Source organism: Rhinolophus sinicus, linkage group LG06 (assembly GCF_036562045.2).
Source record: "Rhinolophus sinicus isolate RSC01 linkage group LG06, ASM3656204v1, whole genome shotgun sequence".
Taxonomy (NCBI): Eukaryota; Metazoa; Chordata; class Mammalia; order Chiroptera; family Rhinolophidae; genus Rhinolophus; species Rhinolophus sinicus.
In genome coordinates, this window is record NC_133756.1 from 125,825,583 (window position 1) to 125,849,224 (window position 23,642).

At 36.3% G+C, this 23,642-nt stretch overlaps 1 protein-coding gene and 1 non-coding gene across 3 annotated transcripts in view; one reads left to right on the top strand and one right to left on the bottom strand.

Moving 5' to 3' along the window:
• SBF2 (SET binding factor 2) overlaps positions 1-23,642 on the bottom strand; it is a 391,441-nt gene that overhangs the window by 322,685 nt on the left and 45,114 nt on the right. For both annotated transcript variants that reach the window (XM_019728975.2, XM_019728981.2), the window contains exon 2: positions 10,249-10,334. In XM_019728975.2, coding sequence (XP_019584534.2) covers positions 10,249-10,334 — 86 coding nt within the window. The remainder of the gene's footprint in view (positions 1-10,248; positions 10,335-23,642) is intronic.
• On the top strand, positions 13,193-13,299 carry LOC141572501 (U6 spliceosomal RNA). The gene has a single exon (XR_012497831.1). It is a non-coding gene; the product is annotated as a U6 spliceosomal RNA (small nuclear RNA).

Here is a 23,642-nt window from a genome sequence, read left to right on the forward strand (position 1 = left end):
ACTGCTGACATAAGTACAAGCTACATAGAAATACTTCCAATTAATACATATGTATATAACTTCAAGGCACTTCTTAAAAATAAGGAAAATCTAGTGATGATAAAATTTGTCATAATAGTGACAAAGCCACATCACTGGAAATTTTATAGCTGATTAATAAATTTTTACTTCTCAAACATTAAAAAACTTTTCTTCAACAACTATACATATTTGTGTTTTGTCACCTTAGTTAACACTCTCCCCCTAAAATTGTGTATATTGGTGATATTAGTGACTTTTTAATAGACACAGAAGTACCACTAGAGGCCACTAAATACTTCACTTTTTAAAATTGACACATGTATAAGTTATAAGGAGATGACTATGCACAGTAATATCCGTCACTGTGAAAGTCCTACATGAATACTCAAAGCACAATAAAAACTCAAGCACAAAGATGTGAACATATTTCATGCAGTAAATAGGATGTCTGGATTACCAAAGACCTTGATTAGACCAAGAACTGGGAGGGAGGGGATGGGTACTATCAAAATATCTTTCCTTATATACCTTTGAAAATAGATTATATAACCTAGGTTAATGTTTTCTCTAAATAGCTGTTGCCATTTATAATCAAATTATATACCTACATATAGGTCTATATACTGATACAGATAAATGAAATCCCAGACTTCAGTATTCTTTCCTCCATATCACAGTCTTTCACATATAATAATGTTTTTATATCTAAAGTTGGCTACCATCTATAGCAGTTAAAACCTTGATAAAGAAGTTCTATTGTCAGTCATCCCACAGATTTGAATATACCCAAAATTCTGGTTTGAAGAGGAAAACCTGGCTCAACAGACGAGGTGACACCTGAGAAAACTTTGTCTGAGTTCCTAGGGGAACTGCTACTAGTCTCCCATGTCCCCTCATTTCTTCCATTGACTCCTCCTCATTAAAGGCAAATAGCAAAAAGCAAAGAGCTCAAGTAGCATCCAGAGATTCTATAGAGTCAAGTAAAATCTACAAAACAAAATGGGACTTTTTGCTATCTGACTATCCATCTTTTTTGCATGATGATACACTATTTTTCAAGGGTTTTCAAGTACTCCAGGGAACCTTTATTAGTCATGCTTTTGGCATTCTACCTAAAGCCTTTGCTTAAAGAAAGGTGGCAAAGATGTTCTTGTAAGTTTTCTTTTAAAACCTTTATAGTTTTAGCTTTTATATTTAGTCTATGATCCATTTCAGATTAATTTTTCTGTATGGTGTGAGGCAAGGCCAAGGCTAATTGCTTTCCAAATGGATACTCAGTTGTTTCGGCACCATTTGTTGAAAACCCTATCTTTTCCACAACTGAATTACCGTGGCAACTCAACTGAAAATAATTTACCATACATGTGTGGGTTTGCTTCCAGACTGCGGCATGGATCTACATGTTTATCCTTAAGCCAACACCACAATGGTGTATACGGAGCTGTACAGTACGTCTTGAAACCCGGTAGTGCAAGTCTTCCAACTTTGTTCTTTCTTCTCCAAATTGTTTTGGCTATTTGCTATACAATAGGTCTTTTATTCATTCATTCATGTCACTGCATAAAGCTCTATCTCATACTTTTCTAAAAGAAAATGTTAAAAAGTATCAGATAGAAGATGTACAAATGGCTGACAAGTACATGAAAAGATGCTAACATCACTAATCAGTAGGGAAATGCACATCAAAACCACAGTGAGATAGCACTTCACACCTGTTATGGTGGCTACTGTTTAAAAAAATAATAATAATAACAAGTGTTGGTAAGACGTGGAAAAATTACAATTGTTGTGCACTGTTGGTGGGAATGTAAACTTGTACAGCTGCTATGCAAAACCGTATGGTAGTTCCTTAAGAAATTGAAAATATAATTACTGTATGATCAGCAATTTCACTTCTGGATATATACCCCAAATAAATGAAAGCAGGAGCTTGATACTTGTACACACATCCATAGTGGCATTCATCACAATAGCCAAAAGGTGGAAGCAACCCAAATATCCACTGACATGATTGGATAAACAAAATGTGGTTTATACACACAATATTATTCAGCCGTAAAAGGGAAGAAAATTCTGATATGAAGACTATGCTGCAACATGGATGAACCTTGAGGACATTAGGCAAAGTGAAATAAGCCATCACTAAAAGACAAATACTGCATGATTCCATTTCCATGAAGTACCTAGAATAGTCCAATTCAAAGATACAGATAGTAGTCAAATTTATAGGCCCCTAGTGTTTCACCAGAGCTGTTTACTGGGTATAGAGTTTCACTTTTGCAAAATGAAAAAGTTCTGGAGACTGGTTACAGAACAGTGTGAATGTACTTAACACTACTGAAAAGTACACTTGAAAATGGTAATGGAAAAGATACCAAACTATGGACTAGCTCTATCTGAGACATGTAGGCAATCCAGTTAGAGCACAGGAATTGCAGAAAAGGACAATCGAAGGCATGATTAAGATTCAAGTACAAAACACTGACAGAATAGTGATATCACCACTTTCCAGAGAAAACAAAACACCAAAAAAACTGAATCCTATAGAAAGTCTGTAGTAAGGGGACCACAAAAACAATAAAAAATGGAAAAAGGACTAACTAAACCTGAAAGAAAAAATTCAGATGATGATGACTGTGTTGATTTTTCTCTGACACCAAATGTGTGAGTTTTTTCCAACACCAACTACCGTGTTTCCCCGAAAATAAGACCTAGCTGGACAGTCCGGCTAGGTCTTATTTTCGGGGAAACACGGTAGGTACCCAACAATTTAATTCAATTCTGCCACTAACTACCCTGAATTAGCATAAACCCCACAGGTCAAGGGCTCAGGAGTCAGCCCCACAAGACTACCCTCACTTCAGATGCTAGCTGCAAATGGGGTACATCCAGGATACCCACACTTCCGTGCACACTACAAATTCCAGCGTGCACACAACTGCCCCCCTTGGGTTTAATTTGCTAGAACAACTCACTGAACTCAGGAAAACAGTTTACTTACATTTAACAGTTTCTTATGAAGGATACAACTCGGGAACAGCCAAATTGAAGAGATGTATAAGGCAGGATGTGGAGGGAGGGGGCAGTGCAAAGCCTCCATGCTTCACCAAGCACACTACCTTCTCAGCATGTCAGTGTTCATCAACTTGGAAGATCTCCGAATCCCTTCATATAGGGGTTTTTAGTAACATTTCATAGGTAGGCATGATTGAGTCAATCATTGGCCATTAGTGACCGAACTCAATCTCCTGCCCCTTTGCCCACCACAGTGGGACTGAAATTTCTAACCCTCTAATCAGTGGTTGGTTTCTCTGCCTATCAGCCCCCTTCCTGAAACTACCTAGACCCCTAAACCCATAAGTCATCTCATTAGCATACAGAAGATAGTAAATTCCAAAGGTTTCAGGAGCTTTTTGCCAGGAACTAAATAAGATAGTGACTAAATATTTATTTTTTAGTATACCACAAAGCCTGAATTTGTGATGTCAAAAAAATAAAGTGGTCAAAAAAAATGAAGACAAGGGACAAGATCTTTGAATTCAGCAAGAACACTGTGGCAGAGTAAAGCTCGTCGGGCACTAAATCACTTTCACTTTTCTCTTAGACACACTTCTAAGGCTTTACTTGCCCAACTCCCATTACAGTTAACTGTACTGTATGGTTGACTTGTGATTAATGGAACAGAACAGAAGTGATGTATTCAGCCTCCCAGGCCTGTCCCACAAAACCCACCTTTATGTACTATCCTCCATGCTTTCTCTTACTACTCTGTCAACTGGATGTTGATGCCCATCGTGACCCTGAGGACCACACTATAAAGATGACAAAACCCACTCCCTAATTAGACTTTATGCAAATCAAAAGGAAAAAATTTCTATCATGCTAGCCATTAAGATTTCAAGGTCTATCTATCATAACAATTAGGAGTATAATAGCAAAACCAGCTCAAACTGGTCTTATTCTGTTTCTAACAGGATGAATTGCTTTGCAGAGACAATAGGCCAAAACCGCAGGTCATGCAGCCAAAGCATGCACAGAGGAAAGAAATTTGACCTCCTGTTACCCCTGGAACCAAAGTCTCATGCACCTGCCACCACAGAACCCAAGGACCTGGATGGACATGACCAGAACTTCAACACCAGAACCTTTTCAGAAGCGAAGGGTCCGCTGTCCAGGAAGATCCGCTGCTGAAGCCCCTTACCACCTTACCATAAATGCCCAAGTTCCAAAGCTCTCCAATCAAAACCTGCCCTGGCAGCACTTCCACATTATCAGCCTGTTCCCCCAAAGCCCTAAAACTTGCCGCAAACTCGAGATCGAAGAGACAGATTTGAGGCTTGCCTCCTGTCTCCTAGCCATTCAATTTCCACAATAAAGCCTCTTCTTTTCTCAAAAGCTGATGTCATAGTATTGGCATCCATGCAAGTTGGGCAGCGAGCCCTTGCTCCTTAACAGTGTTACCTTAATGAATTCAGAAAAAAATTAATAAACTTCAACTCACAATTTCAGAATGGAGAGTACATAAACTATACTTCAGAATAAACCCGAGATGTGGGGTGAAATGGGTGTACGACATGAGAGTGGCTGGCAAGACATCATAACATTACAGTTTATTAAAATGTTAACAGACAATCAAGTGTCTGATAAAAGCCAGCAGGAAAAGTAATATTATCAAAAAAGGTAAATTAACTTTGCTCAAGGTTTTAAAAATCCAGATCCCATATTCTTTCCACTGTACCACACTAGTCTCTTAGAGAAATGGAGACAGCAAATGAAGACGGATCATTTGAAATATTTTATAGTATAGAAGAAATAGGATAATAGCTAACAGAGATAAAGTCAAGGAAAGTTTTTTTAGCTAATATTAAAGATACTCGAGATCTATGAAAGCAGAAGAGTGGGGGGGGGGGGACTGGAGATTAAGGATAGAATAACCATAGCGGTGATAAGACATGCGAGATAAGTAGCAATATTCCATGTGCTAACGAGGGCCAGGCTCTATGCAAACATGACTTTGTAAGGTTAGGTCTCTGTAGATCTACATCTTCCTTAGGAAATTTTCTATGGCCTCAAAGCACCAGGCGTAGCAGAAACACAGCATGGCACGAAAATCTTGTCTAAGGTGGTTCTGAGAACAGTACTAAAGCAGCAGACCGTGAAAACTGGGTAAGTGAAAGGTTCTCTAGCATAACTGAGACTATCGATACATTAGCAAAAGAAGCAGAATTTTAAGTAACTTGAAGTCTAGTACACGATAACAAACCATTTTTAGTGAGCTTGGAGGAATGTGAGAAGAATAACACGACTGACTACACTCCATCTCAGAGATGTTAAGAGAATCTACCATTTCAGATGCATCCTCTAGACTCTCTCAGGTTCCAACCTGCCACGTGGTTTTATTACTTCAAAGAGACAACTGTCTGGGAGAAGGAAACAAAAACGTAAGCTCAAAACACCACTTTGCAGGTTAAAACCCATTTATATCCACTTGCTTTGTTGTGAACATAACTTAAAAGGTCCTTTTGTAGTCCTCAGGATGACCTTAAGCCACGTCTCTATACTTCATAGCAGTGTTGTTTTCAGCCTCAACTCTATGCATAATCAAGTCCTTTCCCACGTCCTTCACAACAACTTCATCACCAAGCGCCCCACCTACTGCGCGCGGCACAGTGGTTAGATACTACCTAAGTATCTTCTATAATTAAATTTTTTATTTTTAGCCGACTTCTTGTATTTCTCAAATCTCTCTGGCTGGCAAATTATCCTGCCTGTCTTTATTCTAAATAATTACACAGCTGGCTTATTATACTCACATGCAAGAACCAACATTTTTACCTATTATATTTCATCTTCTTAGATAAAGGGTCTATAACTCCAGCCTTTTATAATCTTTGTGAACCCTGATTCTGTCATCCAATATGTTCATTACCTTTCTCATACTCCTTTCATGCATATCCCTCTACAAAGAGGGGAGAAAAGTCTCTTTCATCCTTTCTGCACTCAGTTCCCTGACCCAATAGTATTTATGTCTAGGTCAGAAGGATGACTGCTTTCTCATTTGTTGTAGTCAATGCATTCTAAACAACTTAAAGAATTAAAGCATCACATGGTACTTATATTTACTTCTCTGCCCACAAACAGCATCCTACACTAAGGCTATTTCTCCTATGTTACAACTGCAGAATGTTCAATAAAAGATTTTCTTCACTCTTCTCCCCTATCTATACTTACAATTACAGAAAACTGGATTCATACTGAAGGGAGTTAAATCATTAGTCTATAATGTAAATAACTGAACGAATTTCTTAAGAACCTCAAATTTAGAAATTCTAATTAAAAGCTTATTCCTCTTTTACTCAAGCCACAACATCTTTTTAACACAGTACTTTAGTCTTTGAAAAAATATTAGATAGATCTACGAACGTCCCAGTATAGACATTCTCAAGTAAAGATATGGCACATTTTTCTGAATTACAATATAAAAAAATTCACTTTTGAGACAGGGCATCTTTAAAAAGAGGCAGTGCCAAAACAATACTATTTTGTTGATGTCCAAAACCTAGCCAATGAAAACATGTGTGCCCATAATCCAAAATAAGACTGTTAGCCATAGAATGCCTCTGCAAAACAATTCTTAAATTTTCTTTGAAATATTGTCACTAAAATTAACTGAAACTTTATTTATATGACTGTCTGTGGTTTCCTTGTATGCCTAAAAAACACAAGAAAAAGATAAAAATATCTCAGAATTGGAAAAGTAGTCATTATGTTTGGTTTAGCTTATTTTCATATTTTTATTTTTAAATTCCATCCAAATTAAAGTTCAGCATTTCTCAATAGAAGAAAAGAAAAGAAAAGCAAGGCAATTTCTTTACATAAAAATGGAAAGAATAAATTCAGTATCCTCTAAATTAAATTTGGTATTTGACTTATTAGTGAATGAATGCCTATAATCCTCCCATAAAGTCAAAAAGTTCAGTCTTTAGATTGAACACAATTATCTTTCATTTAGAATTTAAATACATCAAATATATGCAGTCTGGGGAGGAGAAGTGGGAATAGAAAATAATTTTAATATAGTATTATGGTCTGAATTCAGATTTATCGTCAGATAAAATAAATAAGTGAAGCTGGTTTCTATCCAATAACACAGCATTCTTTTAACATTTCTAACCCTCACTTCTTCGAAATTATAGAACCCTGTTTTCAGATCCTGCATTTACACTAAAATACAAATGATATCCATAACTTAAACTGTTACTGTCAGAATATTCTTAGATCTTGGTTGAGACTAAGAGGCAAAAGACCTGAGTTTGAAACCTAGCTCTGCTGCAACTTAGCCGTTAGATCCTAGAGAAATTTTTTAAACTTCCTAGTCCTCGGTTTCCTTACCTGTACATTAGATACACTACCATAAACAATCTAATTTATGTGAATTCATGATAATCTATCAATCCTATACAACTGTTAGATACTAACATTAATGTTATATGCTAAAAATTGTCCACTACATTAAAAGGGATTAAGACTTTTTCCCCTGTAAATCATCAGGAAAGGGTCAATACCACCCTGGGATCAACAAACCACTTAGGGATGGAGCCAGATCACCTTCAATCAGTCCATGATTTTATTAGTCCTACCTCTGGTCTTGAAGCTACAGGAGTTACTCTAGGTTACATAGTATTTCACAGTTACTCAAGTTACTGCTGTTCATATGCAGAGCGTTGCGTGTCCCTAATACATGAAGTATAGCACAAAGCAATAAATAATTGAAAAGACAATGAAAATTTAACAATTAATGATTCTATTGTTTTCAAATGGACTTTGATAGATATTAGATAAACAAATTTATTTTGTACTTGACACACAGCACAATAAACACTAGAGGATCAGAACTGCTACTAACTATATAGAAAAAGGAAAAAGAAATTTCCAACGTAATCCAGCAGATCAAATATTCTTTAAATTGTAATCTAGCCCAAAAAAACCTTCAAATCCTTTGCTAAGAATCAGCCAAGAAGTCATCTAGGAAAATACCAAGTGAGGACAAATTCTGTCTATCTCCTTGCATCTCCGATTCACCAATCAGCAACACATGACTCTACTTGTGATCAGAGAGACACTGATAGCACTTGAACCCAGAAGTGTCTATCATGCCAAGAAAAAAAATTTCTAACTAGTATAATTAATAAGTGTCTCTCCTTCAATACTGGAGAAACACCTAAGGCAACACAGTATCTGTCCCCTTGGCTTTCAAAACACAAAAATTATCCTCACAGCTAAATAGCTAATACCAAATCATGATCTCTCTCTCTGCCCCAATAACTGCTCTTGAAATTCATACGGTGGTTCACTGTTCATCTTGTCAAAGTGATAGAGTTCACATTCCTCCATACTTTGATGTGATGGAAGTAAGAACTCACAGAAAGATCTAAAAGGTCCCCAGCAATGGAAATTTCCCCTTTCCGTCATCACTAAAAAGATGCTTAGAGTTTAAAAGTTTTAATAGTTCAAATAAATACCTAGTTATTCACACCATAAGACCAATTACTAATACTTGTAGGCATGTGGGGGAGAAATAAAAAGGAATTTAAAGGGCTCTGAAAAAAGTTATTTTTCCTTGGATCCTCATTCTTTCCCCATTTTTGTTTAATACCAAAATTCAAGATTTACCTTTCCTGTGGGCCTAAAGAACGCACAGCCTTTTTTACACAGTTAGGTTAAAACAATCAAAATTAGGAATTCAGTGATATATCTTTTATCCTCAGTGAAGCAGAAATGGACAGTCATCAGCTAGAACGAGAAAATTCACAATTTTCAGCATCAGTTTTACTCTGAATGGGTATTTCTGATTCACGCTAACAAGAGAATGAACAATCCTTCCTCTTGGGCAGGGATGCAAGATGTCAAAAAAACAGCAACACTGACAACAGTAATAATAATAATAATCAACCAGCTACCTCATTTAACAAGCAGTTACTTTATGGAAGACCTTGTCTAAGCATGTGTATTTTTAACCCATTTTATCTTTAAAAAACCCTATGAGATCAGTATTGTCATTATCCTCATTTTATAGATGAGGATTCTGCTGCTCAAAGAAGTTAGGAACTTGTCAAAAGTCATATCATACATCCAGGATTTTAACACAAGCAGTCTCCTCCAGAGCCTGCACTCCTCACTGTTGTATTACACAAATGTTCTCTCAACAAGAATTGCTTTGAAGAATACTTCTCATGTCTGTGTATGTACACACACACACACACACACACACAGACACACACACACACACACACACAGACTGCAGTATGTTCAAGAACCAAACTTTAGAGTCATATTGCAAAATGTGTTAGTGATCATCTTTCCAGGCCCTCATTTTACCACCATGGATCACCACCACCAGATAGAATGTCCGAGCCATCATAAATTATGCTCACCCATTGAATTCCTATAAAATAAAAATATTTTTTAGGACTATGTCAACCTCTGACAAAAATACAGCAGTTGAATTGCACTATTATAAAGCAACCTAAAGATCCTGTAGCTGAAAAGAAAGAACTTGATTTCTGATTTCAAGACCAACTCAACATGACTAGTTACCATTAAACAAACCTTTTGGTTTTTTTGTCTGTTTTTGTTTGGTTTTCACCAAAACAATAATCTGGAAATTTTCAGAAAAAAATGTTAACAAATGGGGCGGCCCGATGGCTCAGTTGGTTAGAGCCCGAGCTCTCAGCAACAAGGTTGCCAGTTCAATTCCTGCATGGGATGGTGGGCTACGCCCCCTGCAACTACAGATTGAGAATGGCGACTGGACTTGGAGCTGAGTGGCCCTGGAAAAACACACTGTTCCCCAATATTCCCCAATAAAATTTATTTTTTTAAAAAATAGGTGAAACTAATTTAAAAAAATGTAATAAATGTTATGACATACTATCACTAAAACTACTGGGTTAAGAGACAGGAATTTTTCAGCTTCCCAAGCACATAAAGATCATCAATTTCATCTTTAATATTAGAGAGAAGTTTAAATAGAAAAAAGAACAGCAAAACAGGTATTCCAGAATCAATGTTTTCAAATGTTACTGTACTTAGTAGGGAAGGATTGTTTCTACTAACATGTTAGTTAAATTACCAAATTATTTAACAGTAACTATAATATAAATATAACCATAAATGTACATGAAAAGAAAAGTATCATTATAAAAGTACAATAATGCAACAACTTACCAATTCAATTCCCTGTGGAAAAGGTGTATCAGCCCAGTCCTTCTGTGGAAATCTCTGGATTATTTTTCCCAGACCTGCTCCTGACCCTAGTAACAAAATCAAAATTTAAGTTATAGGGTATTAAAAAAATCTGAACACTCATTATAGTAATACTAATTTCTAAATGAATATTTGTTGAATAAATTGATACACTGATTAAACATTTTCAAAAATATCTACCTTCTAAACACAATACTGAAATGACAGGCAATCCCTAATCCTATAGATTCTCAAGAGTCACATATGTGAAAAGCTAAGAAAAGTAGACCAAGGCATTGAAATCTAAAGTCTCCATCATACCATGGAAGTAACTACCTTTATTTCCAATAAGGAAAACAACCTTCTCAAGTATCTCACATTGAAATTTTAAAAGAACAATGTAATTTTCAGTGACAAATGAAATGGTACTGTTAGCACTAAGCTTCAGTTATGGGTTATAAAGACTGTTTTGAGTAAAATAAAGATTTTTAAAGTGTCCTGGGAACTTGACCATTGTCTAGGCAAGGTTTCTCAACATCAGCACTATTGACATTTGGGGCCAGATGTAATTCTTTGTTGTATGTTTCGGGGGAGGTGGGATGGATCCCCTGTCCTGTGCATTGTAGGATGTGCACTGTAGCCTCAACCCACCAGATGTTAGTAGCACCTTACCACCAAGTCCTTACAATCAAAATTGTCTCCAGACATTGCCAAATGTCCTCTGGAAGGGGCAAAACTGCCCCTGGTTGAAAACCGCTGGTCAATATCATTGCAATAGGGGTGAATAAATTTTTTCGAATTAGTGTTTTGGATTTCTCTGGATAAAATATCATTAACCATAAAATTATCCTGTGACACTAAAAGAATGGGTCAACTTTTGCTTGAACACTATGGATATAATCTGTGAGTAATTTGAGGATGCAAAGTATATGTTTGACCTAAACTGCTTTTTGCTATACTTTTTTTTTTTCATAAATTTTATTGGAGAATATTGGGAACAGTGTGTTTCTCCAGGAAACATCAACTCCAAGTCTTGTCCTTCAATCTAGTTGTGGAGGGCACAGCTCAGCTCCAAGTCCAGTTGCTTTCAATTTCAATTGCAGGAGACACAGCCCACCATCCCATGCGGGAATTGAACCAGCAACCTTGTTGTTGAGAGCTCGAGAGCTCTAACCAACTGAGCCATCTGGCTGCACCTCTGGCAACTCAGCGGCATGGGGATCAAACCAACAACCCTGTTGTTCAGAGCTCACGCTCTAACCAACTGAGCCATCTGGCCGCCCCTTTGCTGTATTTTTTAAAGACCTTCATGTGCTTGCATATTCTAAATTTTGTTCTAGCTCATTCTGAAGTGAAAGCAACAACATTCTGATTTAATTATATATATATATATATAACTTAAGGAAGCCTGTAACACCTGATTCAATGTGTTAATAATATACTTTTTAAATAATCATTCACTATCATCCCTCACCCTCATCCCTGTAAATTCAACTTTTCCCTTGGCCCTTACCTAGAGTCCAATCACCTTATGGCCAAATTTTTAACTTAAAAGAATAAGTGGAAAGTTAAATTCATTTTACTGACCAACTCAGTACTATATTCTAAGACTGAGGTCATATCTGAAAGAGGCAAAATAAAAACATCCTGAATTAACAATTGTTGCAGCACAGGAACTTCTCATATATCCATCATTATAGGGGAACAAAGGATTTCATTAACAGTAAACTAAACTAAAAGTGGTTTATCATAGGCACTCATTTTTCATAATCCACCTCGTGCATCACCACTTCTGACACCCCAAGCAGAGCTAATTCAACACATTGCTGGGTACTGAAGATACACAAATGAAAAAGACATGGCCCCTAACCTCAAGGAACTCATAATCTATTAGGAGAAATAGACAAATGAACTGATAATTTCAGTATATCATAGTAAGCACAATGATAGAAGGGAACTTAGGTAGCTTAGCAGAGAAGACCATGGAAAACTTTCTAGAAGAAATGACAGCAAGCATTTTCTTCCCTATTAATTTTCCCTAGCATACTGAATGCCTGACACTTAGTGCATATTGAGTTAAATGTTTATTTTAATAAACTCATTAATATTGACTGAAATTGTTTTAAGCTTATGTCTCCGTTTTTTTAAACAGAAATAAATGTATGTTATTTATCTCATATTTAATCAGGTGTCCCTATACTGTTTATTAAGTTCTGAAAATCATACCTAATGTATTTTAGGCTCAAGAAACATTTTACCATATTAATTTCTATTAATTATGAAAATGCTAACTGCAGAAACATTTTTCAAATACATAAAAACATAAAGAAGAAATCACCCATAATCCTACACCCGAAGACAATTACTGTTAATATTTTGCACTTAGTTTATCCTAGGGTTATTTGTTTGTTTTGTTAAGTTTTTTGGGGGGAGGGGACATATGTATTTTTTCTATGGAACTGAGATCATACTAAACCTAGCTTTAGAAATTGGTTTATTACTTAATATTTTACAATGGGCCTTTGATGATGTACATACATTTTCTAGTATCTCACTATTATAAATAATACAACAAAAGCATCTTCCTATATAAATCTTTATCCTCACCTCACTTTTCCCCAGAAAAAAATTCTTAGATATACAGCTACTAGGTCAGAGTATGAAAATTTTAAAGACTCACAAAAAGCCAAAGAGCCTACTAGAAAGACATATAACAATTTTTTTACATTCTGTGTATAAGAATGACCCTGGCATTTTCACTACATTCTCACCAACTGTTTTAAAATTGTTTGTTTTAATTATTGTGAATTTGACAGATGAAAAGTTCCTCTTTGGCAGGAGCATAACTTACAAAAGTTCTCCAGAAGCAACATGTTATTTACCAATTTCATAATAATATGCAGTGTTTCAAAAACATGAAAGCTTAGTGTTCACTTCAGCAGTTCATACACTAAAAGTGGAACAATACAGGGAAGATTAGCATGGCCCCTGCGCAAAGATGACATGCAAATTCATGAAGCAGTCCATATTTTCAGAATATTATACTAAGTGAAATAAGTGAGACTGAGAAAGACAAATACCATATGATCTCACATATATGTGGAGTCTGAAGAACAGAATAAGCGAGCAAACTATAAAGAGAAATAGACTCAGAGATACAGAGAAAAAAACTGATGGTTGCTAGATGGAAGGGGTGAGGATGGGGGAAAGGTGAAGGGACTAGAAAGTACAAATTAGTAGTCATAATATAGTCACGGGAATATGAAATACAGTATGGGGAGTATAATCAACAATGTTGTAAAGATTATGTAGGGTGTCAGATGGGCACTGGACTTATTAGGGAGACCACTTCATAGACTGTGTAGATGCCTGAGCACTGCACATACACCTAAAGCTGAAGTAGAATAATACTGAATGTCAACTATAATACACACACACACACACACACACACACACACACACACACACCAGGGGTGCCAAAAAAACGTATACAAGTGGACACTTTGGTCAGCATTGATCAAGCAGTAGTTCGCTGTAATCGGAAGTGTCTGGACGCTGATGGTAACCACTTTGAGCACCTCTTGTAATTCCGTGCTTCCCCGAAAATAAGACCTACTCTGAAAATAAGCCCCAGTTAAGATCGTCAACAAGACGGACGCATTTAGTATGTTATGACAATGGTCCAGAAGAAGATGACATGACTGTATTTGAATAAATGTAGATTGCTGTAGATGAAAAAATAAGACAACCCCTGAAAATACACCCTAGTGCATTTTTTGGAGCAAAAATTAATATAAGACCTGGTCTTATTTTCAGGGAAATACAGTGTAAGACTCGGTCTTATTTTCGGGGAAACACAGTTGCAGAAGTCAAACGTGACTTGTATTCATCTTTTGTTATTGGTATATATTATTATAATTGTAATGGTTTTCTCCTTTCTTAAAATGTGTACACATTTTTTGGCACCGTGTGTGTGTGTGTGTGTGTGTGTGTGTGTGTGTGTGTGTGTGGCGTCGGGATGTGGAACTCAGCATAGTGAAGATAATCAATGTATTGTAATAGCTACAATATACACGATGTCAGAGGAGTAGTAGACTTGGGGGGGTTATCACTTTGTGAAGGGTGTAAATGTCTAACTATTACATTGCTTTGTACACCTGAAACTAATAAAAATTTTTTAAAAATGAAAGCTTAGTTTGAAATGCTGATATAAAATTTATAAATACTTCATGAGTGATAAGACTTTCAGTTATATAATAATGTTACTTGAAAATGGAAATTAGATTAGAAAAAGACAAAAATAAAAATAGCAAAACAATCTTTATCTACAAATAAAATATGGAAAAAGCTATAATAGCTTAGTTTCCAAATATGTAAAGTGCTGCAGCTAACAACTTTTGAGGAACCTATGAAAGGGCCCTACAAAAAGTAAACAAATATTTTCTGAATCATGTTTTTTGAATTTTAAGCATTTAGTCTCAATGTTTAAACATTTCCCAAGTTTATGTATTTTATCTGATTACTATTCTTACAGGCAATATTGGTTTTATTTAAGAATGCTGAGAGGATGACATTTGATATTGAGCACGGAACAGTGAGAGAAGACTGTTCTAGAGTCAGATGTCCGTCCACCTATGGACTGATCCTTACGTCCAGAGGTGAAATAGGCCATGTCAATCAGAGTGGCTGTGAAAGCAGCTCCCACATATTAAACAGGGCTGGGTAAGTGGGTAGAGGGAGGGAGAAGTTACTTAAAAGAAAGGGGACCACTTCCTAGAAATGAGAGGTGCTAGGCAGACAAAATAGATTGTCCACTGCACTGTATGCAGCTAACTTGGAAGGAAGAGGGAGCAGTTGTTAGTCAGTCAGTGCCTTCATGGTTTCCTTCCCAGCCCATACTCTCTATCCCATCATAAAATCAAGATATATGGTGACTAAACGGAGTTAATATATAAAAAGTGGGGATCCTCAGCAGGTTACCAGCACGTGTGGAAATGGCTTACTTTGAAAAAAGCATATATGCTAGGCAAACTGCCCACAGCAAATTTAGAAAGGGTGAGGAAATGTTGGCGTGGTCAGGCACACTTTCCCCTCCTTCACGTTTGGTAACTCACTTTCCCTTGGGTCCTGGTAGGGCTATCAGGCTACCCAGGCCCTCACAAGCATTAGCAAGTGACCTAGGATGATCTAACCATCCATTACCCCCAGGCAAAGTGACTGATCTAGCCTTGGCCAATGACTTTAGAAAAGTTAGACAGTCTTCTCCGGGGTTGCCTACGGACGCTGTAAGTGTGGAGTTGCCAGTAGCTATGAGAAAGAAGTATCTGCAGAAGAACTGAAGAATGAGTAGGGGTTAGTTGGGTGGAGAAATGTAACACAGTACTCTGTTCTACACAAAATAGGATGCTCGTTATTTGTTGATTGCACCAAATTGACAAAAATTAATTGAGTGCTTTCTGTGTGTGGTTACAGTGCAGATGTACCAAGTATATACTGCTTGATTTAATATAGACTCGGAACTTTGAGAAATACTACTCTAATACATAATTCACTAAATCTTTTTCTATGATGTTTATCTAAACAACTAGAGGAGAGATTATCTACAGCAGACTTGTTTTATGAAGTCCAGCTGCCCACAGCCCCTTCTATCAAAAATAGCACCCACAGGCCGGCCCGGTGGCTCAGGCGGTTAGAGCTCCGTGGTTCTAACTCCGAAGGCTGCCGGTTTGATTCCCACATGGGCCAGTGGGCTCTCAACCACAGGGTTGCCAGTTCAATTCCTCGAGTCCCGCAAGGGATGGTGGGCTCCACCCCCTGCAACTAAGATTGAACATGGCACCTTGAGCTGAGCTGCCTCCTCGATGGCTCAGTTGGTTGGAGCGCATCCTCTCAACCACAGGGTTGCCGGTTCAACTACCACAAGGGATGGTGGGCTGCGCCCCCTGCAACTAGCAATAGCAACTGGACCTGGAGCTGAGCTGCGCCCTCCACAACTAAGACTGAAAGGACAACAACTTGAAGCTGAATGGCACCCTCCACAACTAAGACTGAAAGGACAACAACTTGACTTGGAAAAAAGGCTTGGAAGTACACACTGTTCCCCAATAAAGTCCTGTACCCCTTCCCCAATAAAAAATCTTTAAAAAAAAATAGCACCCACAGTTCAAGGAAGGGCAGCAGTTATATGCAGGAGCATACGATCCTACCATTCTCTCACCAGACAGACAGAAATTACTAAATCACTTATTTGGTTATTACTTTTACTGTTACCTGTCTGTCTCACTTCACTTTTGGGCCTGCTTTGTTTACTGATGTATCCCAGGCACTTGGAATCATTCCCGGTGTACCCGGTGTAAGTATATTAGATACTTAATAAAATACTTATTGAGTAAAAGAATGGGACTACTAGGTGGATAAGGGCATCTACAAACTGGCAAGCAACTTATGACCAGAATGACCTGGCTGTAAAAGTTCTCCTAGATGAATCAAATTGCTCTGCAAGGGAATTTTAAATTTTAAAAAAGGAGAGACTAAAGCAGCCAAAAAGATGTATAAAGACTTGCTATGATGTAGAGAAAAGTCAGGCAACCAGAGGGGGTCATGTGTAAAACCAAAGTTAAAGCACAGCAGAACTCTAGGCAGAGACATACCAGCAGAAACAGGTTAACAGTCCACACACCCAGAAAGGAGAGCTACCACAACGAGGAGCTGTGCAAGTAAGCTCTGCCTCCTGTAAACTCCAGCAGCACTGTACTACCTGTCATTAAACTTACGGTATCCTTACAACATTCCTCCCTCTTAAGCTAGATTGGGTCTGTATTCCTGGTCACTTTGAAACTGGTAAAGGATCTGGAAACAATACATTAAAAGGTTTAGTCTGAAAACTTAAAACGTGAGAAGCACATATGAGGACTTTCTACAAATCTTTAAAGAGCTATTACATAGAAGAAGATACAGTGGAGCAGACTAGAGCCAAATATATATCAGAGGACATATTTTTGAGTCAATATAAAGGAAGAACCTTCCAAGAACGAGCACTATCAAAAAACAGAATGAACTGCCACAGAAAGCAATGGCCAGAATTGGAGTTTTAGTACAAGACACAAGTTTCTGTGGTCTGGAAATCTAGGCTAAATAGTATGTGGATGAATCCAGAAAGTCTGACTATTACAATAATTCATTCATTCAACAATAACATTATGCCAGGCCTTGTGTTAGGTGCTAAGGAGAGAAGGATAAAACTTGCTGTGAGAATATTTGGGACTCGAACTGAGGTTTCTGAAATGCAAATAGAAGGGCAGATGCAGACACAGTATAACGACAGAGTAAAGATTAGGAAACAAAACAATGTTGTTTAGAAATCAGGTCAGGAGTCTAATGGAATCAGAGACAGAAAAACTAAAAAATTCCACATTTTGGAACAGAGATATTTCTTATTTTTTATTTTAAAATAACAGCAACATCATTTAAGTCCAATGATGAGAAATGTAAGCTTCTGAGAATCCAAACGTGCTGCAGATGACATGGTATTATATATAAAAAACTCTAAGCACTCCAGCAAAAAGCTGTTAGAACTAATCAACAAAGTCAGTAAAGTTGCAGGATACAAAATCAATATATATAAAAATCTGTTGTGTTTCTATACACTAATAACAAACTATCCAAAAGAGAAATTAAGAAAACAATCCCATTTACAATTACATCAAAAAGAATAAAATACCTAGGAATAAATTTAACCAAGATGGTCAAAGACCCATACACTGAAAACTCTAAGACATTGATGAAAGAAATTTAAAAAGACAAATAAATGGAAAGATATTCTGTGCACATGGATTAGAAGAACTAATACTGTTAAAATGTTCATACTACCAAAAGCAATCTACAGATTCAATGCAATCCCTAACAAAATTCCAATGGCACTTTTCACAGAAATAGAAAAAATAATCCTAACATTTTTATGAAACCACCAAAGACCTTGAGTAGTCCAAGCAATCCTGAGAAAAAAGAACAAAGCTGGAGGCATCACACTCCCTGATTTTAAACTATACTGCAAAGCTAGAATAGTCAAAATAGTATGGTAAACATAAAAACAGATACATAGATCAATGGAACAGACGAGAGATCACAGAAATAAACCTAAGCACATATGGTCAATTAATTAATGACAAAGGAGCCAAGAATATACAATGAGAAAAGGAGAGCTCTTCAATAAATGGTGCTGGGAAAACTGGACAGCCACATGCGAAAAAATGAAATCGGACCATTATCTTACAAAAGCAACTCAAAATGAATTAAAGACTTGAACATAAGACCTGAAACTATAAAACTCCTAGAAGAAAACATAGGTGGTAAGCTCCTTGGTATCGGTCTTGGAGATGATGTCTCAAATATGACACCAAAGAAAATACAACAAAAGCAAAAATAGACAATAGGACTACATCAAACCTAGAAACTTCTGCAGAGCAAAGGAAACAATCAACACAGTGAAATGCAACCTACGGAATGGGGAAAATATTCGCAAACCATACATCTGATAAGGGGTTAGTATCCAAAATACATAAAGAATTCCTACAACTTAAAAACTAAAACAAAAACCCCAAATAATCCAATTAAAAAATAGGCAAGGACTTAAATAGACATTTCTGCAAAGACATACAAATGGCCAATAAGCATATGAAAGATGCTCAACATCACTAATCGCTGGGGAAATGCAAATATCAAAACCATAATGATGTATCACCTGACACAGGTTAGGATGGCCATTATCAAAAATCCAGAAAATAACAAGTGTTAGGATGCAGAGAAATCGGAATCCTTGAGCGCCGTTGGAATGTAAAATGAATGGTACAGCCATTATGGGAAACAGTATGGAGGCTCCTCAAAAAAAAAAAAAAGAATACCATATGATTAGGCATTTTCACTTCTGGGTATACATTCAAAAGAACTGAAAAACTGAAAAAAGGATTTCAAAGTGATATCTGCACACCCATGTCCACTGCAGCATTATTCATAATAGCCAAGAGGTAGAAGCAACTGAAACATCCATTAATAGATGAACAGATAACGAAACTGTGGTATATATATAAAACAGAATGTGATTCGATCATTAAAAAAAAAAGGAAACTGTCATATACTACAAAATGATGAACTCTGAGGATATTAGGATAAGTAAAATAAGCCACAAAAAGAAATACTGCATAACTCCACTCATATGAGATATGTAGAGTAGTCAAACTCTCAGAAATAGAAAGTAGAATAATGGTTGCCAGGAATAGGAAGAAGGGGAGAAGGAAGGGAGTTGTTCAATAAGTACAGAGATTCAGTTTTGCAAGATGAAAAAGTTCTGGGGATCTGCAGCAAAACAATGTGTGTGTGTGTGTGTGTGTGTGTGTGTGTGTGTGTGTGTATAAAACACTATTTACTGTACTATATACTTAAAATTGTTTAAGATGGCAAATTTTGTTATGCATTTTTAACCACATTTTTTTTTTTAAATAAAAGACACCACAACCAAATACTCATGGGCAACATTTACAACAAAATTAGGTGAAAAAGTATCCCCCAAATACTGCATTTAGAGTAAAACCACTAACATTCACAAAACCTGGGAAGTATCAGCATCTATACAAGTGTAAGAAGGAAGCAACAATAATGGCTTCAGAAGAGGAGACATGAGAAGAGGGGAACCCTAAAATAACCAATAAGTGTTCACTGAGAAGCCAAATGGCCAATTTGAGAATAGCAGCTGAAAATGGAAGAGCAAGGACAACACTTTTGCAACAAAGACTAAAACTGCAATCTAGACCCCCAAACTGGAGAAACTGCAAGGAGTAGAATCAAAATTGAGCAGGAAACGACTCAAGCTACCTGACGTAAAGACTTATAATAAAGCTACAGAAATTATGACAATGTGGTACTGCCATTAGAATCAACAAATAAATCATATTAACAAATAATAAAAGAAAAACCATTACTATCTCAATAAATGCAGAAAAAGAATTTGACAAAATTCAATTAAAAAAAAACACTCAGCGAAATATACATAAAAGAAAACTTCCTCAGTATGATAAAGAACAATTATAAAAAGCCAATGGCTAACATCAGACTTAATGGTTAAAAAATTGAATGCTTCCCCCTAAGATTCAGATTTCTGTTCAACATTATACTAGAAGCCCTAACCGCTGCAATAAAACAAGAAAAAGACATAAAAGCTATACAGATGGGAAAAGCAGAGGTAATGTTGTCTTTATTTGCAGACAACCTGTAAAATGTCCTACGAAAACTGAAAAAAGGGGCTAGAACTAATAAATAAGTTTACCAAAGTCTGAAAGGGTCAATATAAAAAAAGATTGTATTTCTACAGGCTAGCAATAAAAATTTGTAAATACTATATGCTATAGCATCAAAAACCATGAAATATTTAGGGCTATTCACAGGTAAACAGATAAATAAATTGTTGTGTATCCATATAATGGAATATTATTCAGCACTAAAAAGAAAAAACTGCTGATATATGCAACAACATGGATAAATCTCAAAATACTTATGCTGAGTAAAAGAAGTCAAGTGCAAGTAAGTACATACCACAGGGTTCCATTCACATAAAACTGCAGAAAAGACAAATCTTATCTATAGTGGTAGAAAGCAGATCAGTAGTTGCTCAGGGCTAGGGAAGCGTATTAAGGATTAATATGAATAAAAGGGACACAAGGAACCTTTTTAGAGTGATGGAAAATTTTTTATTGCAGTGGTACTTATATGAATAAATACTTGCAGTACCAGAAAAAACAATCTGGGTGAAATACTTGTTTGTTTAGATTTTGCCTATAGTCAGAATGGAATCTATCATAATACACAGAAGGATGAAAGACTCCTGGCATAATTCATCTGCAATGTATACTTTCCTCTTTAATAGTTTACTCTGTATTTGAACATGCTCTTCTAGTCTGTGTTTGGATAGGTATCGTGACACAAATGTGCAATATCTCAGGGCAACCTATTCTATCTTTGGATGATTATCATAGATCTTTCTGAGAAACTGATATAGGAAACTTAATTATACCATGCATATTATCATAATCAATCTATCAAATTCTTTTATTTCAAAAAATGGCATTAAATATGTGAAATGAAAACTGAGAAGACAACTGTTATCTGTTAAAAAAATTAAGGAGCATAATTATTTCTCTCTCTTCTCTAGCTCTCTTTATATATGCCTTTTGGGTTTTCGTCATGAAATAGGCATCTTTAGATGAATTTGAATAATTTTAAACTCTTTCTAAGCCTCAGAAGATAGGAAATGCATTTAGTTATCAGGTGTACTACATTAAATAGTGTACGCCAAAGATTCATGTCTACCTGGAACTTCAGAATGAAATCTTATTTGGAAATATGCTTTTCAAGATGCAATTAGTTAAGATGAGGTCATACTGGATTAGGGTGGGCCCTAATCCAATGACTAGTGCCCTGGTAAGAAAAAACAGAGACAAAGATACACAGGGAAAACGCCATGTGAAGACAAAAGCAGACTGGAGTGCTGCAGCTGCAAGTCAAAGAATGCCAAAGATTGCGGGCAGCCACCAAAAGCTAGGAGAGACGCATAATACAGACTCTCCCTCAGAATCTTCCAGAAGGAACTAACCTTGCCAAGGTTTGATTTGGTGTTCTAATCTCTAGAACTGTGAGAGAATTAATTCCCATTGTTTTGAACCACCCAATTTGTAATACTTTGTTACAGCAACCTTAGAACTAAAATATTTGCTAATAAACATTTCATTACCTTAATACGTAGGTATTTGAGTTTGTTGACATGAAAGAAAAACTTGAGAAAAAAAATCTATTTTGTTGTAATATCTACCTGTTGGTCACAGTCCCCATTCTTAGGATAAATTTAGTCCCATTTCTATACACTAATCCTTCAAATATTTGAATACAGCTAACAAAAATCTTGTCCCCAGCCACCTCCCGCATACCTTTCCCCCATGCCCTGATCTTCCCTTTTTCAACTTTAAATATTTTCAACTTGTCCCATGGATCTCAATATATTTTTTCACATGGTTAAGAACATGGACTCTGGATCTAGACTACTTTTATTCTAATCTAGTTCCACCATTTACTTGCTACATGAGCCTGGGAAAATTGCATTACCTCTTTGCGCTTCATTTTTTCCTGTATGTAAAACAAGGATACTGTCACCTGCCTCTTCAAGTTTTTGTGAGGAAAAATATGAGTGAATATACATGTAAAGTGTTTCATCAAGTACTTGGCACATAATAAACACGATATCAATATTTATGATGATGATGATGATGATGATAACAAAATGAGTGTGTGACAGTTGTCTGAGTAGTACTCAGAGCTGGAAACAATACTTGAGATTTCTAAACTGATCTAAGTGATACAGACAGAACTGTTGCTCTAGATACCTGTGCTACTAACAATGAAACTTGGTATTAGGTCTTTTGGTGACCACAAGACTCAAGACTTTTGAATGGAATATATAAAACCTTTTTTAAACATGTTTTGATGTACTCCTATGCCTGTACAAAAGGTGTTTCAGACTCAAGTTATCTCTGTTAAATTTCTTTAGTCAGCATAGCACACTCACTTTTAAGATCCTATGTCTGTCACCCACTGTATTTATATTACTCAATTCTGGGAGTTTTTGTGTTAGGGCATACATGTCATAAAATGTGATCATTTTAAGTTAACAGTTTGATGAGTGTTGACAAACTCAGGAAAAACAATTTCAGTAAAAGAAAAACAAAAATAGAAATTATTTATTTGTATTATACTAAAAAATTGCTCAAGGAGCTCCTCCAAAACATATTTTCAAAAATAACTTCACCAATATTGGCATAAATCTGATAAAATTTTTTCATTTTCCCAACTGGAAACAAAATTTCCACAGGGAAAAAGCCTTGGTCAAAATATGCTATATACACACGACTGACACTGGCACTAGTCCCGCTGTTCCACTCTATCCCAAAACAATCTGCTTGGAATTTCAGCACTGAGCCTAGCACCTGTTCTCACCTTCACTGGGAATATCACCTTAAGGGAAATGATTGAAGCAAAAGCACAGTGCTAGGAAAGCAGAACTTCTGACCTTTCCAGTACATATAACTTATTTACTCATCTTAATAGAGTAGAAGCTGATCAACAGGAATGTAATTTACCTGTTCATAGGTAAAATAAAGATGAGGGTCATATGCAACTTGCAGGTCCCAGGTTTCCCATCCTTGATTTATAAAATATGCTTTTTAGCAAATGATAATTTTTTAAAAATATTGTTTTCTTGTTCACCAGAAGATTTGTGTTATAATGCCAAAATAATCAACCAGAAAAAAATCAAAGCTCACCAAAATAAGTAGGTC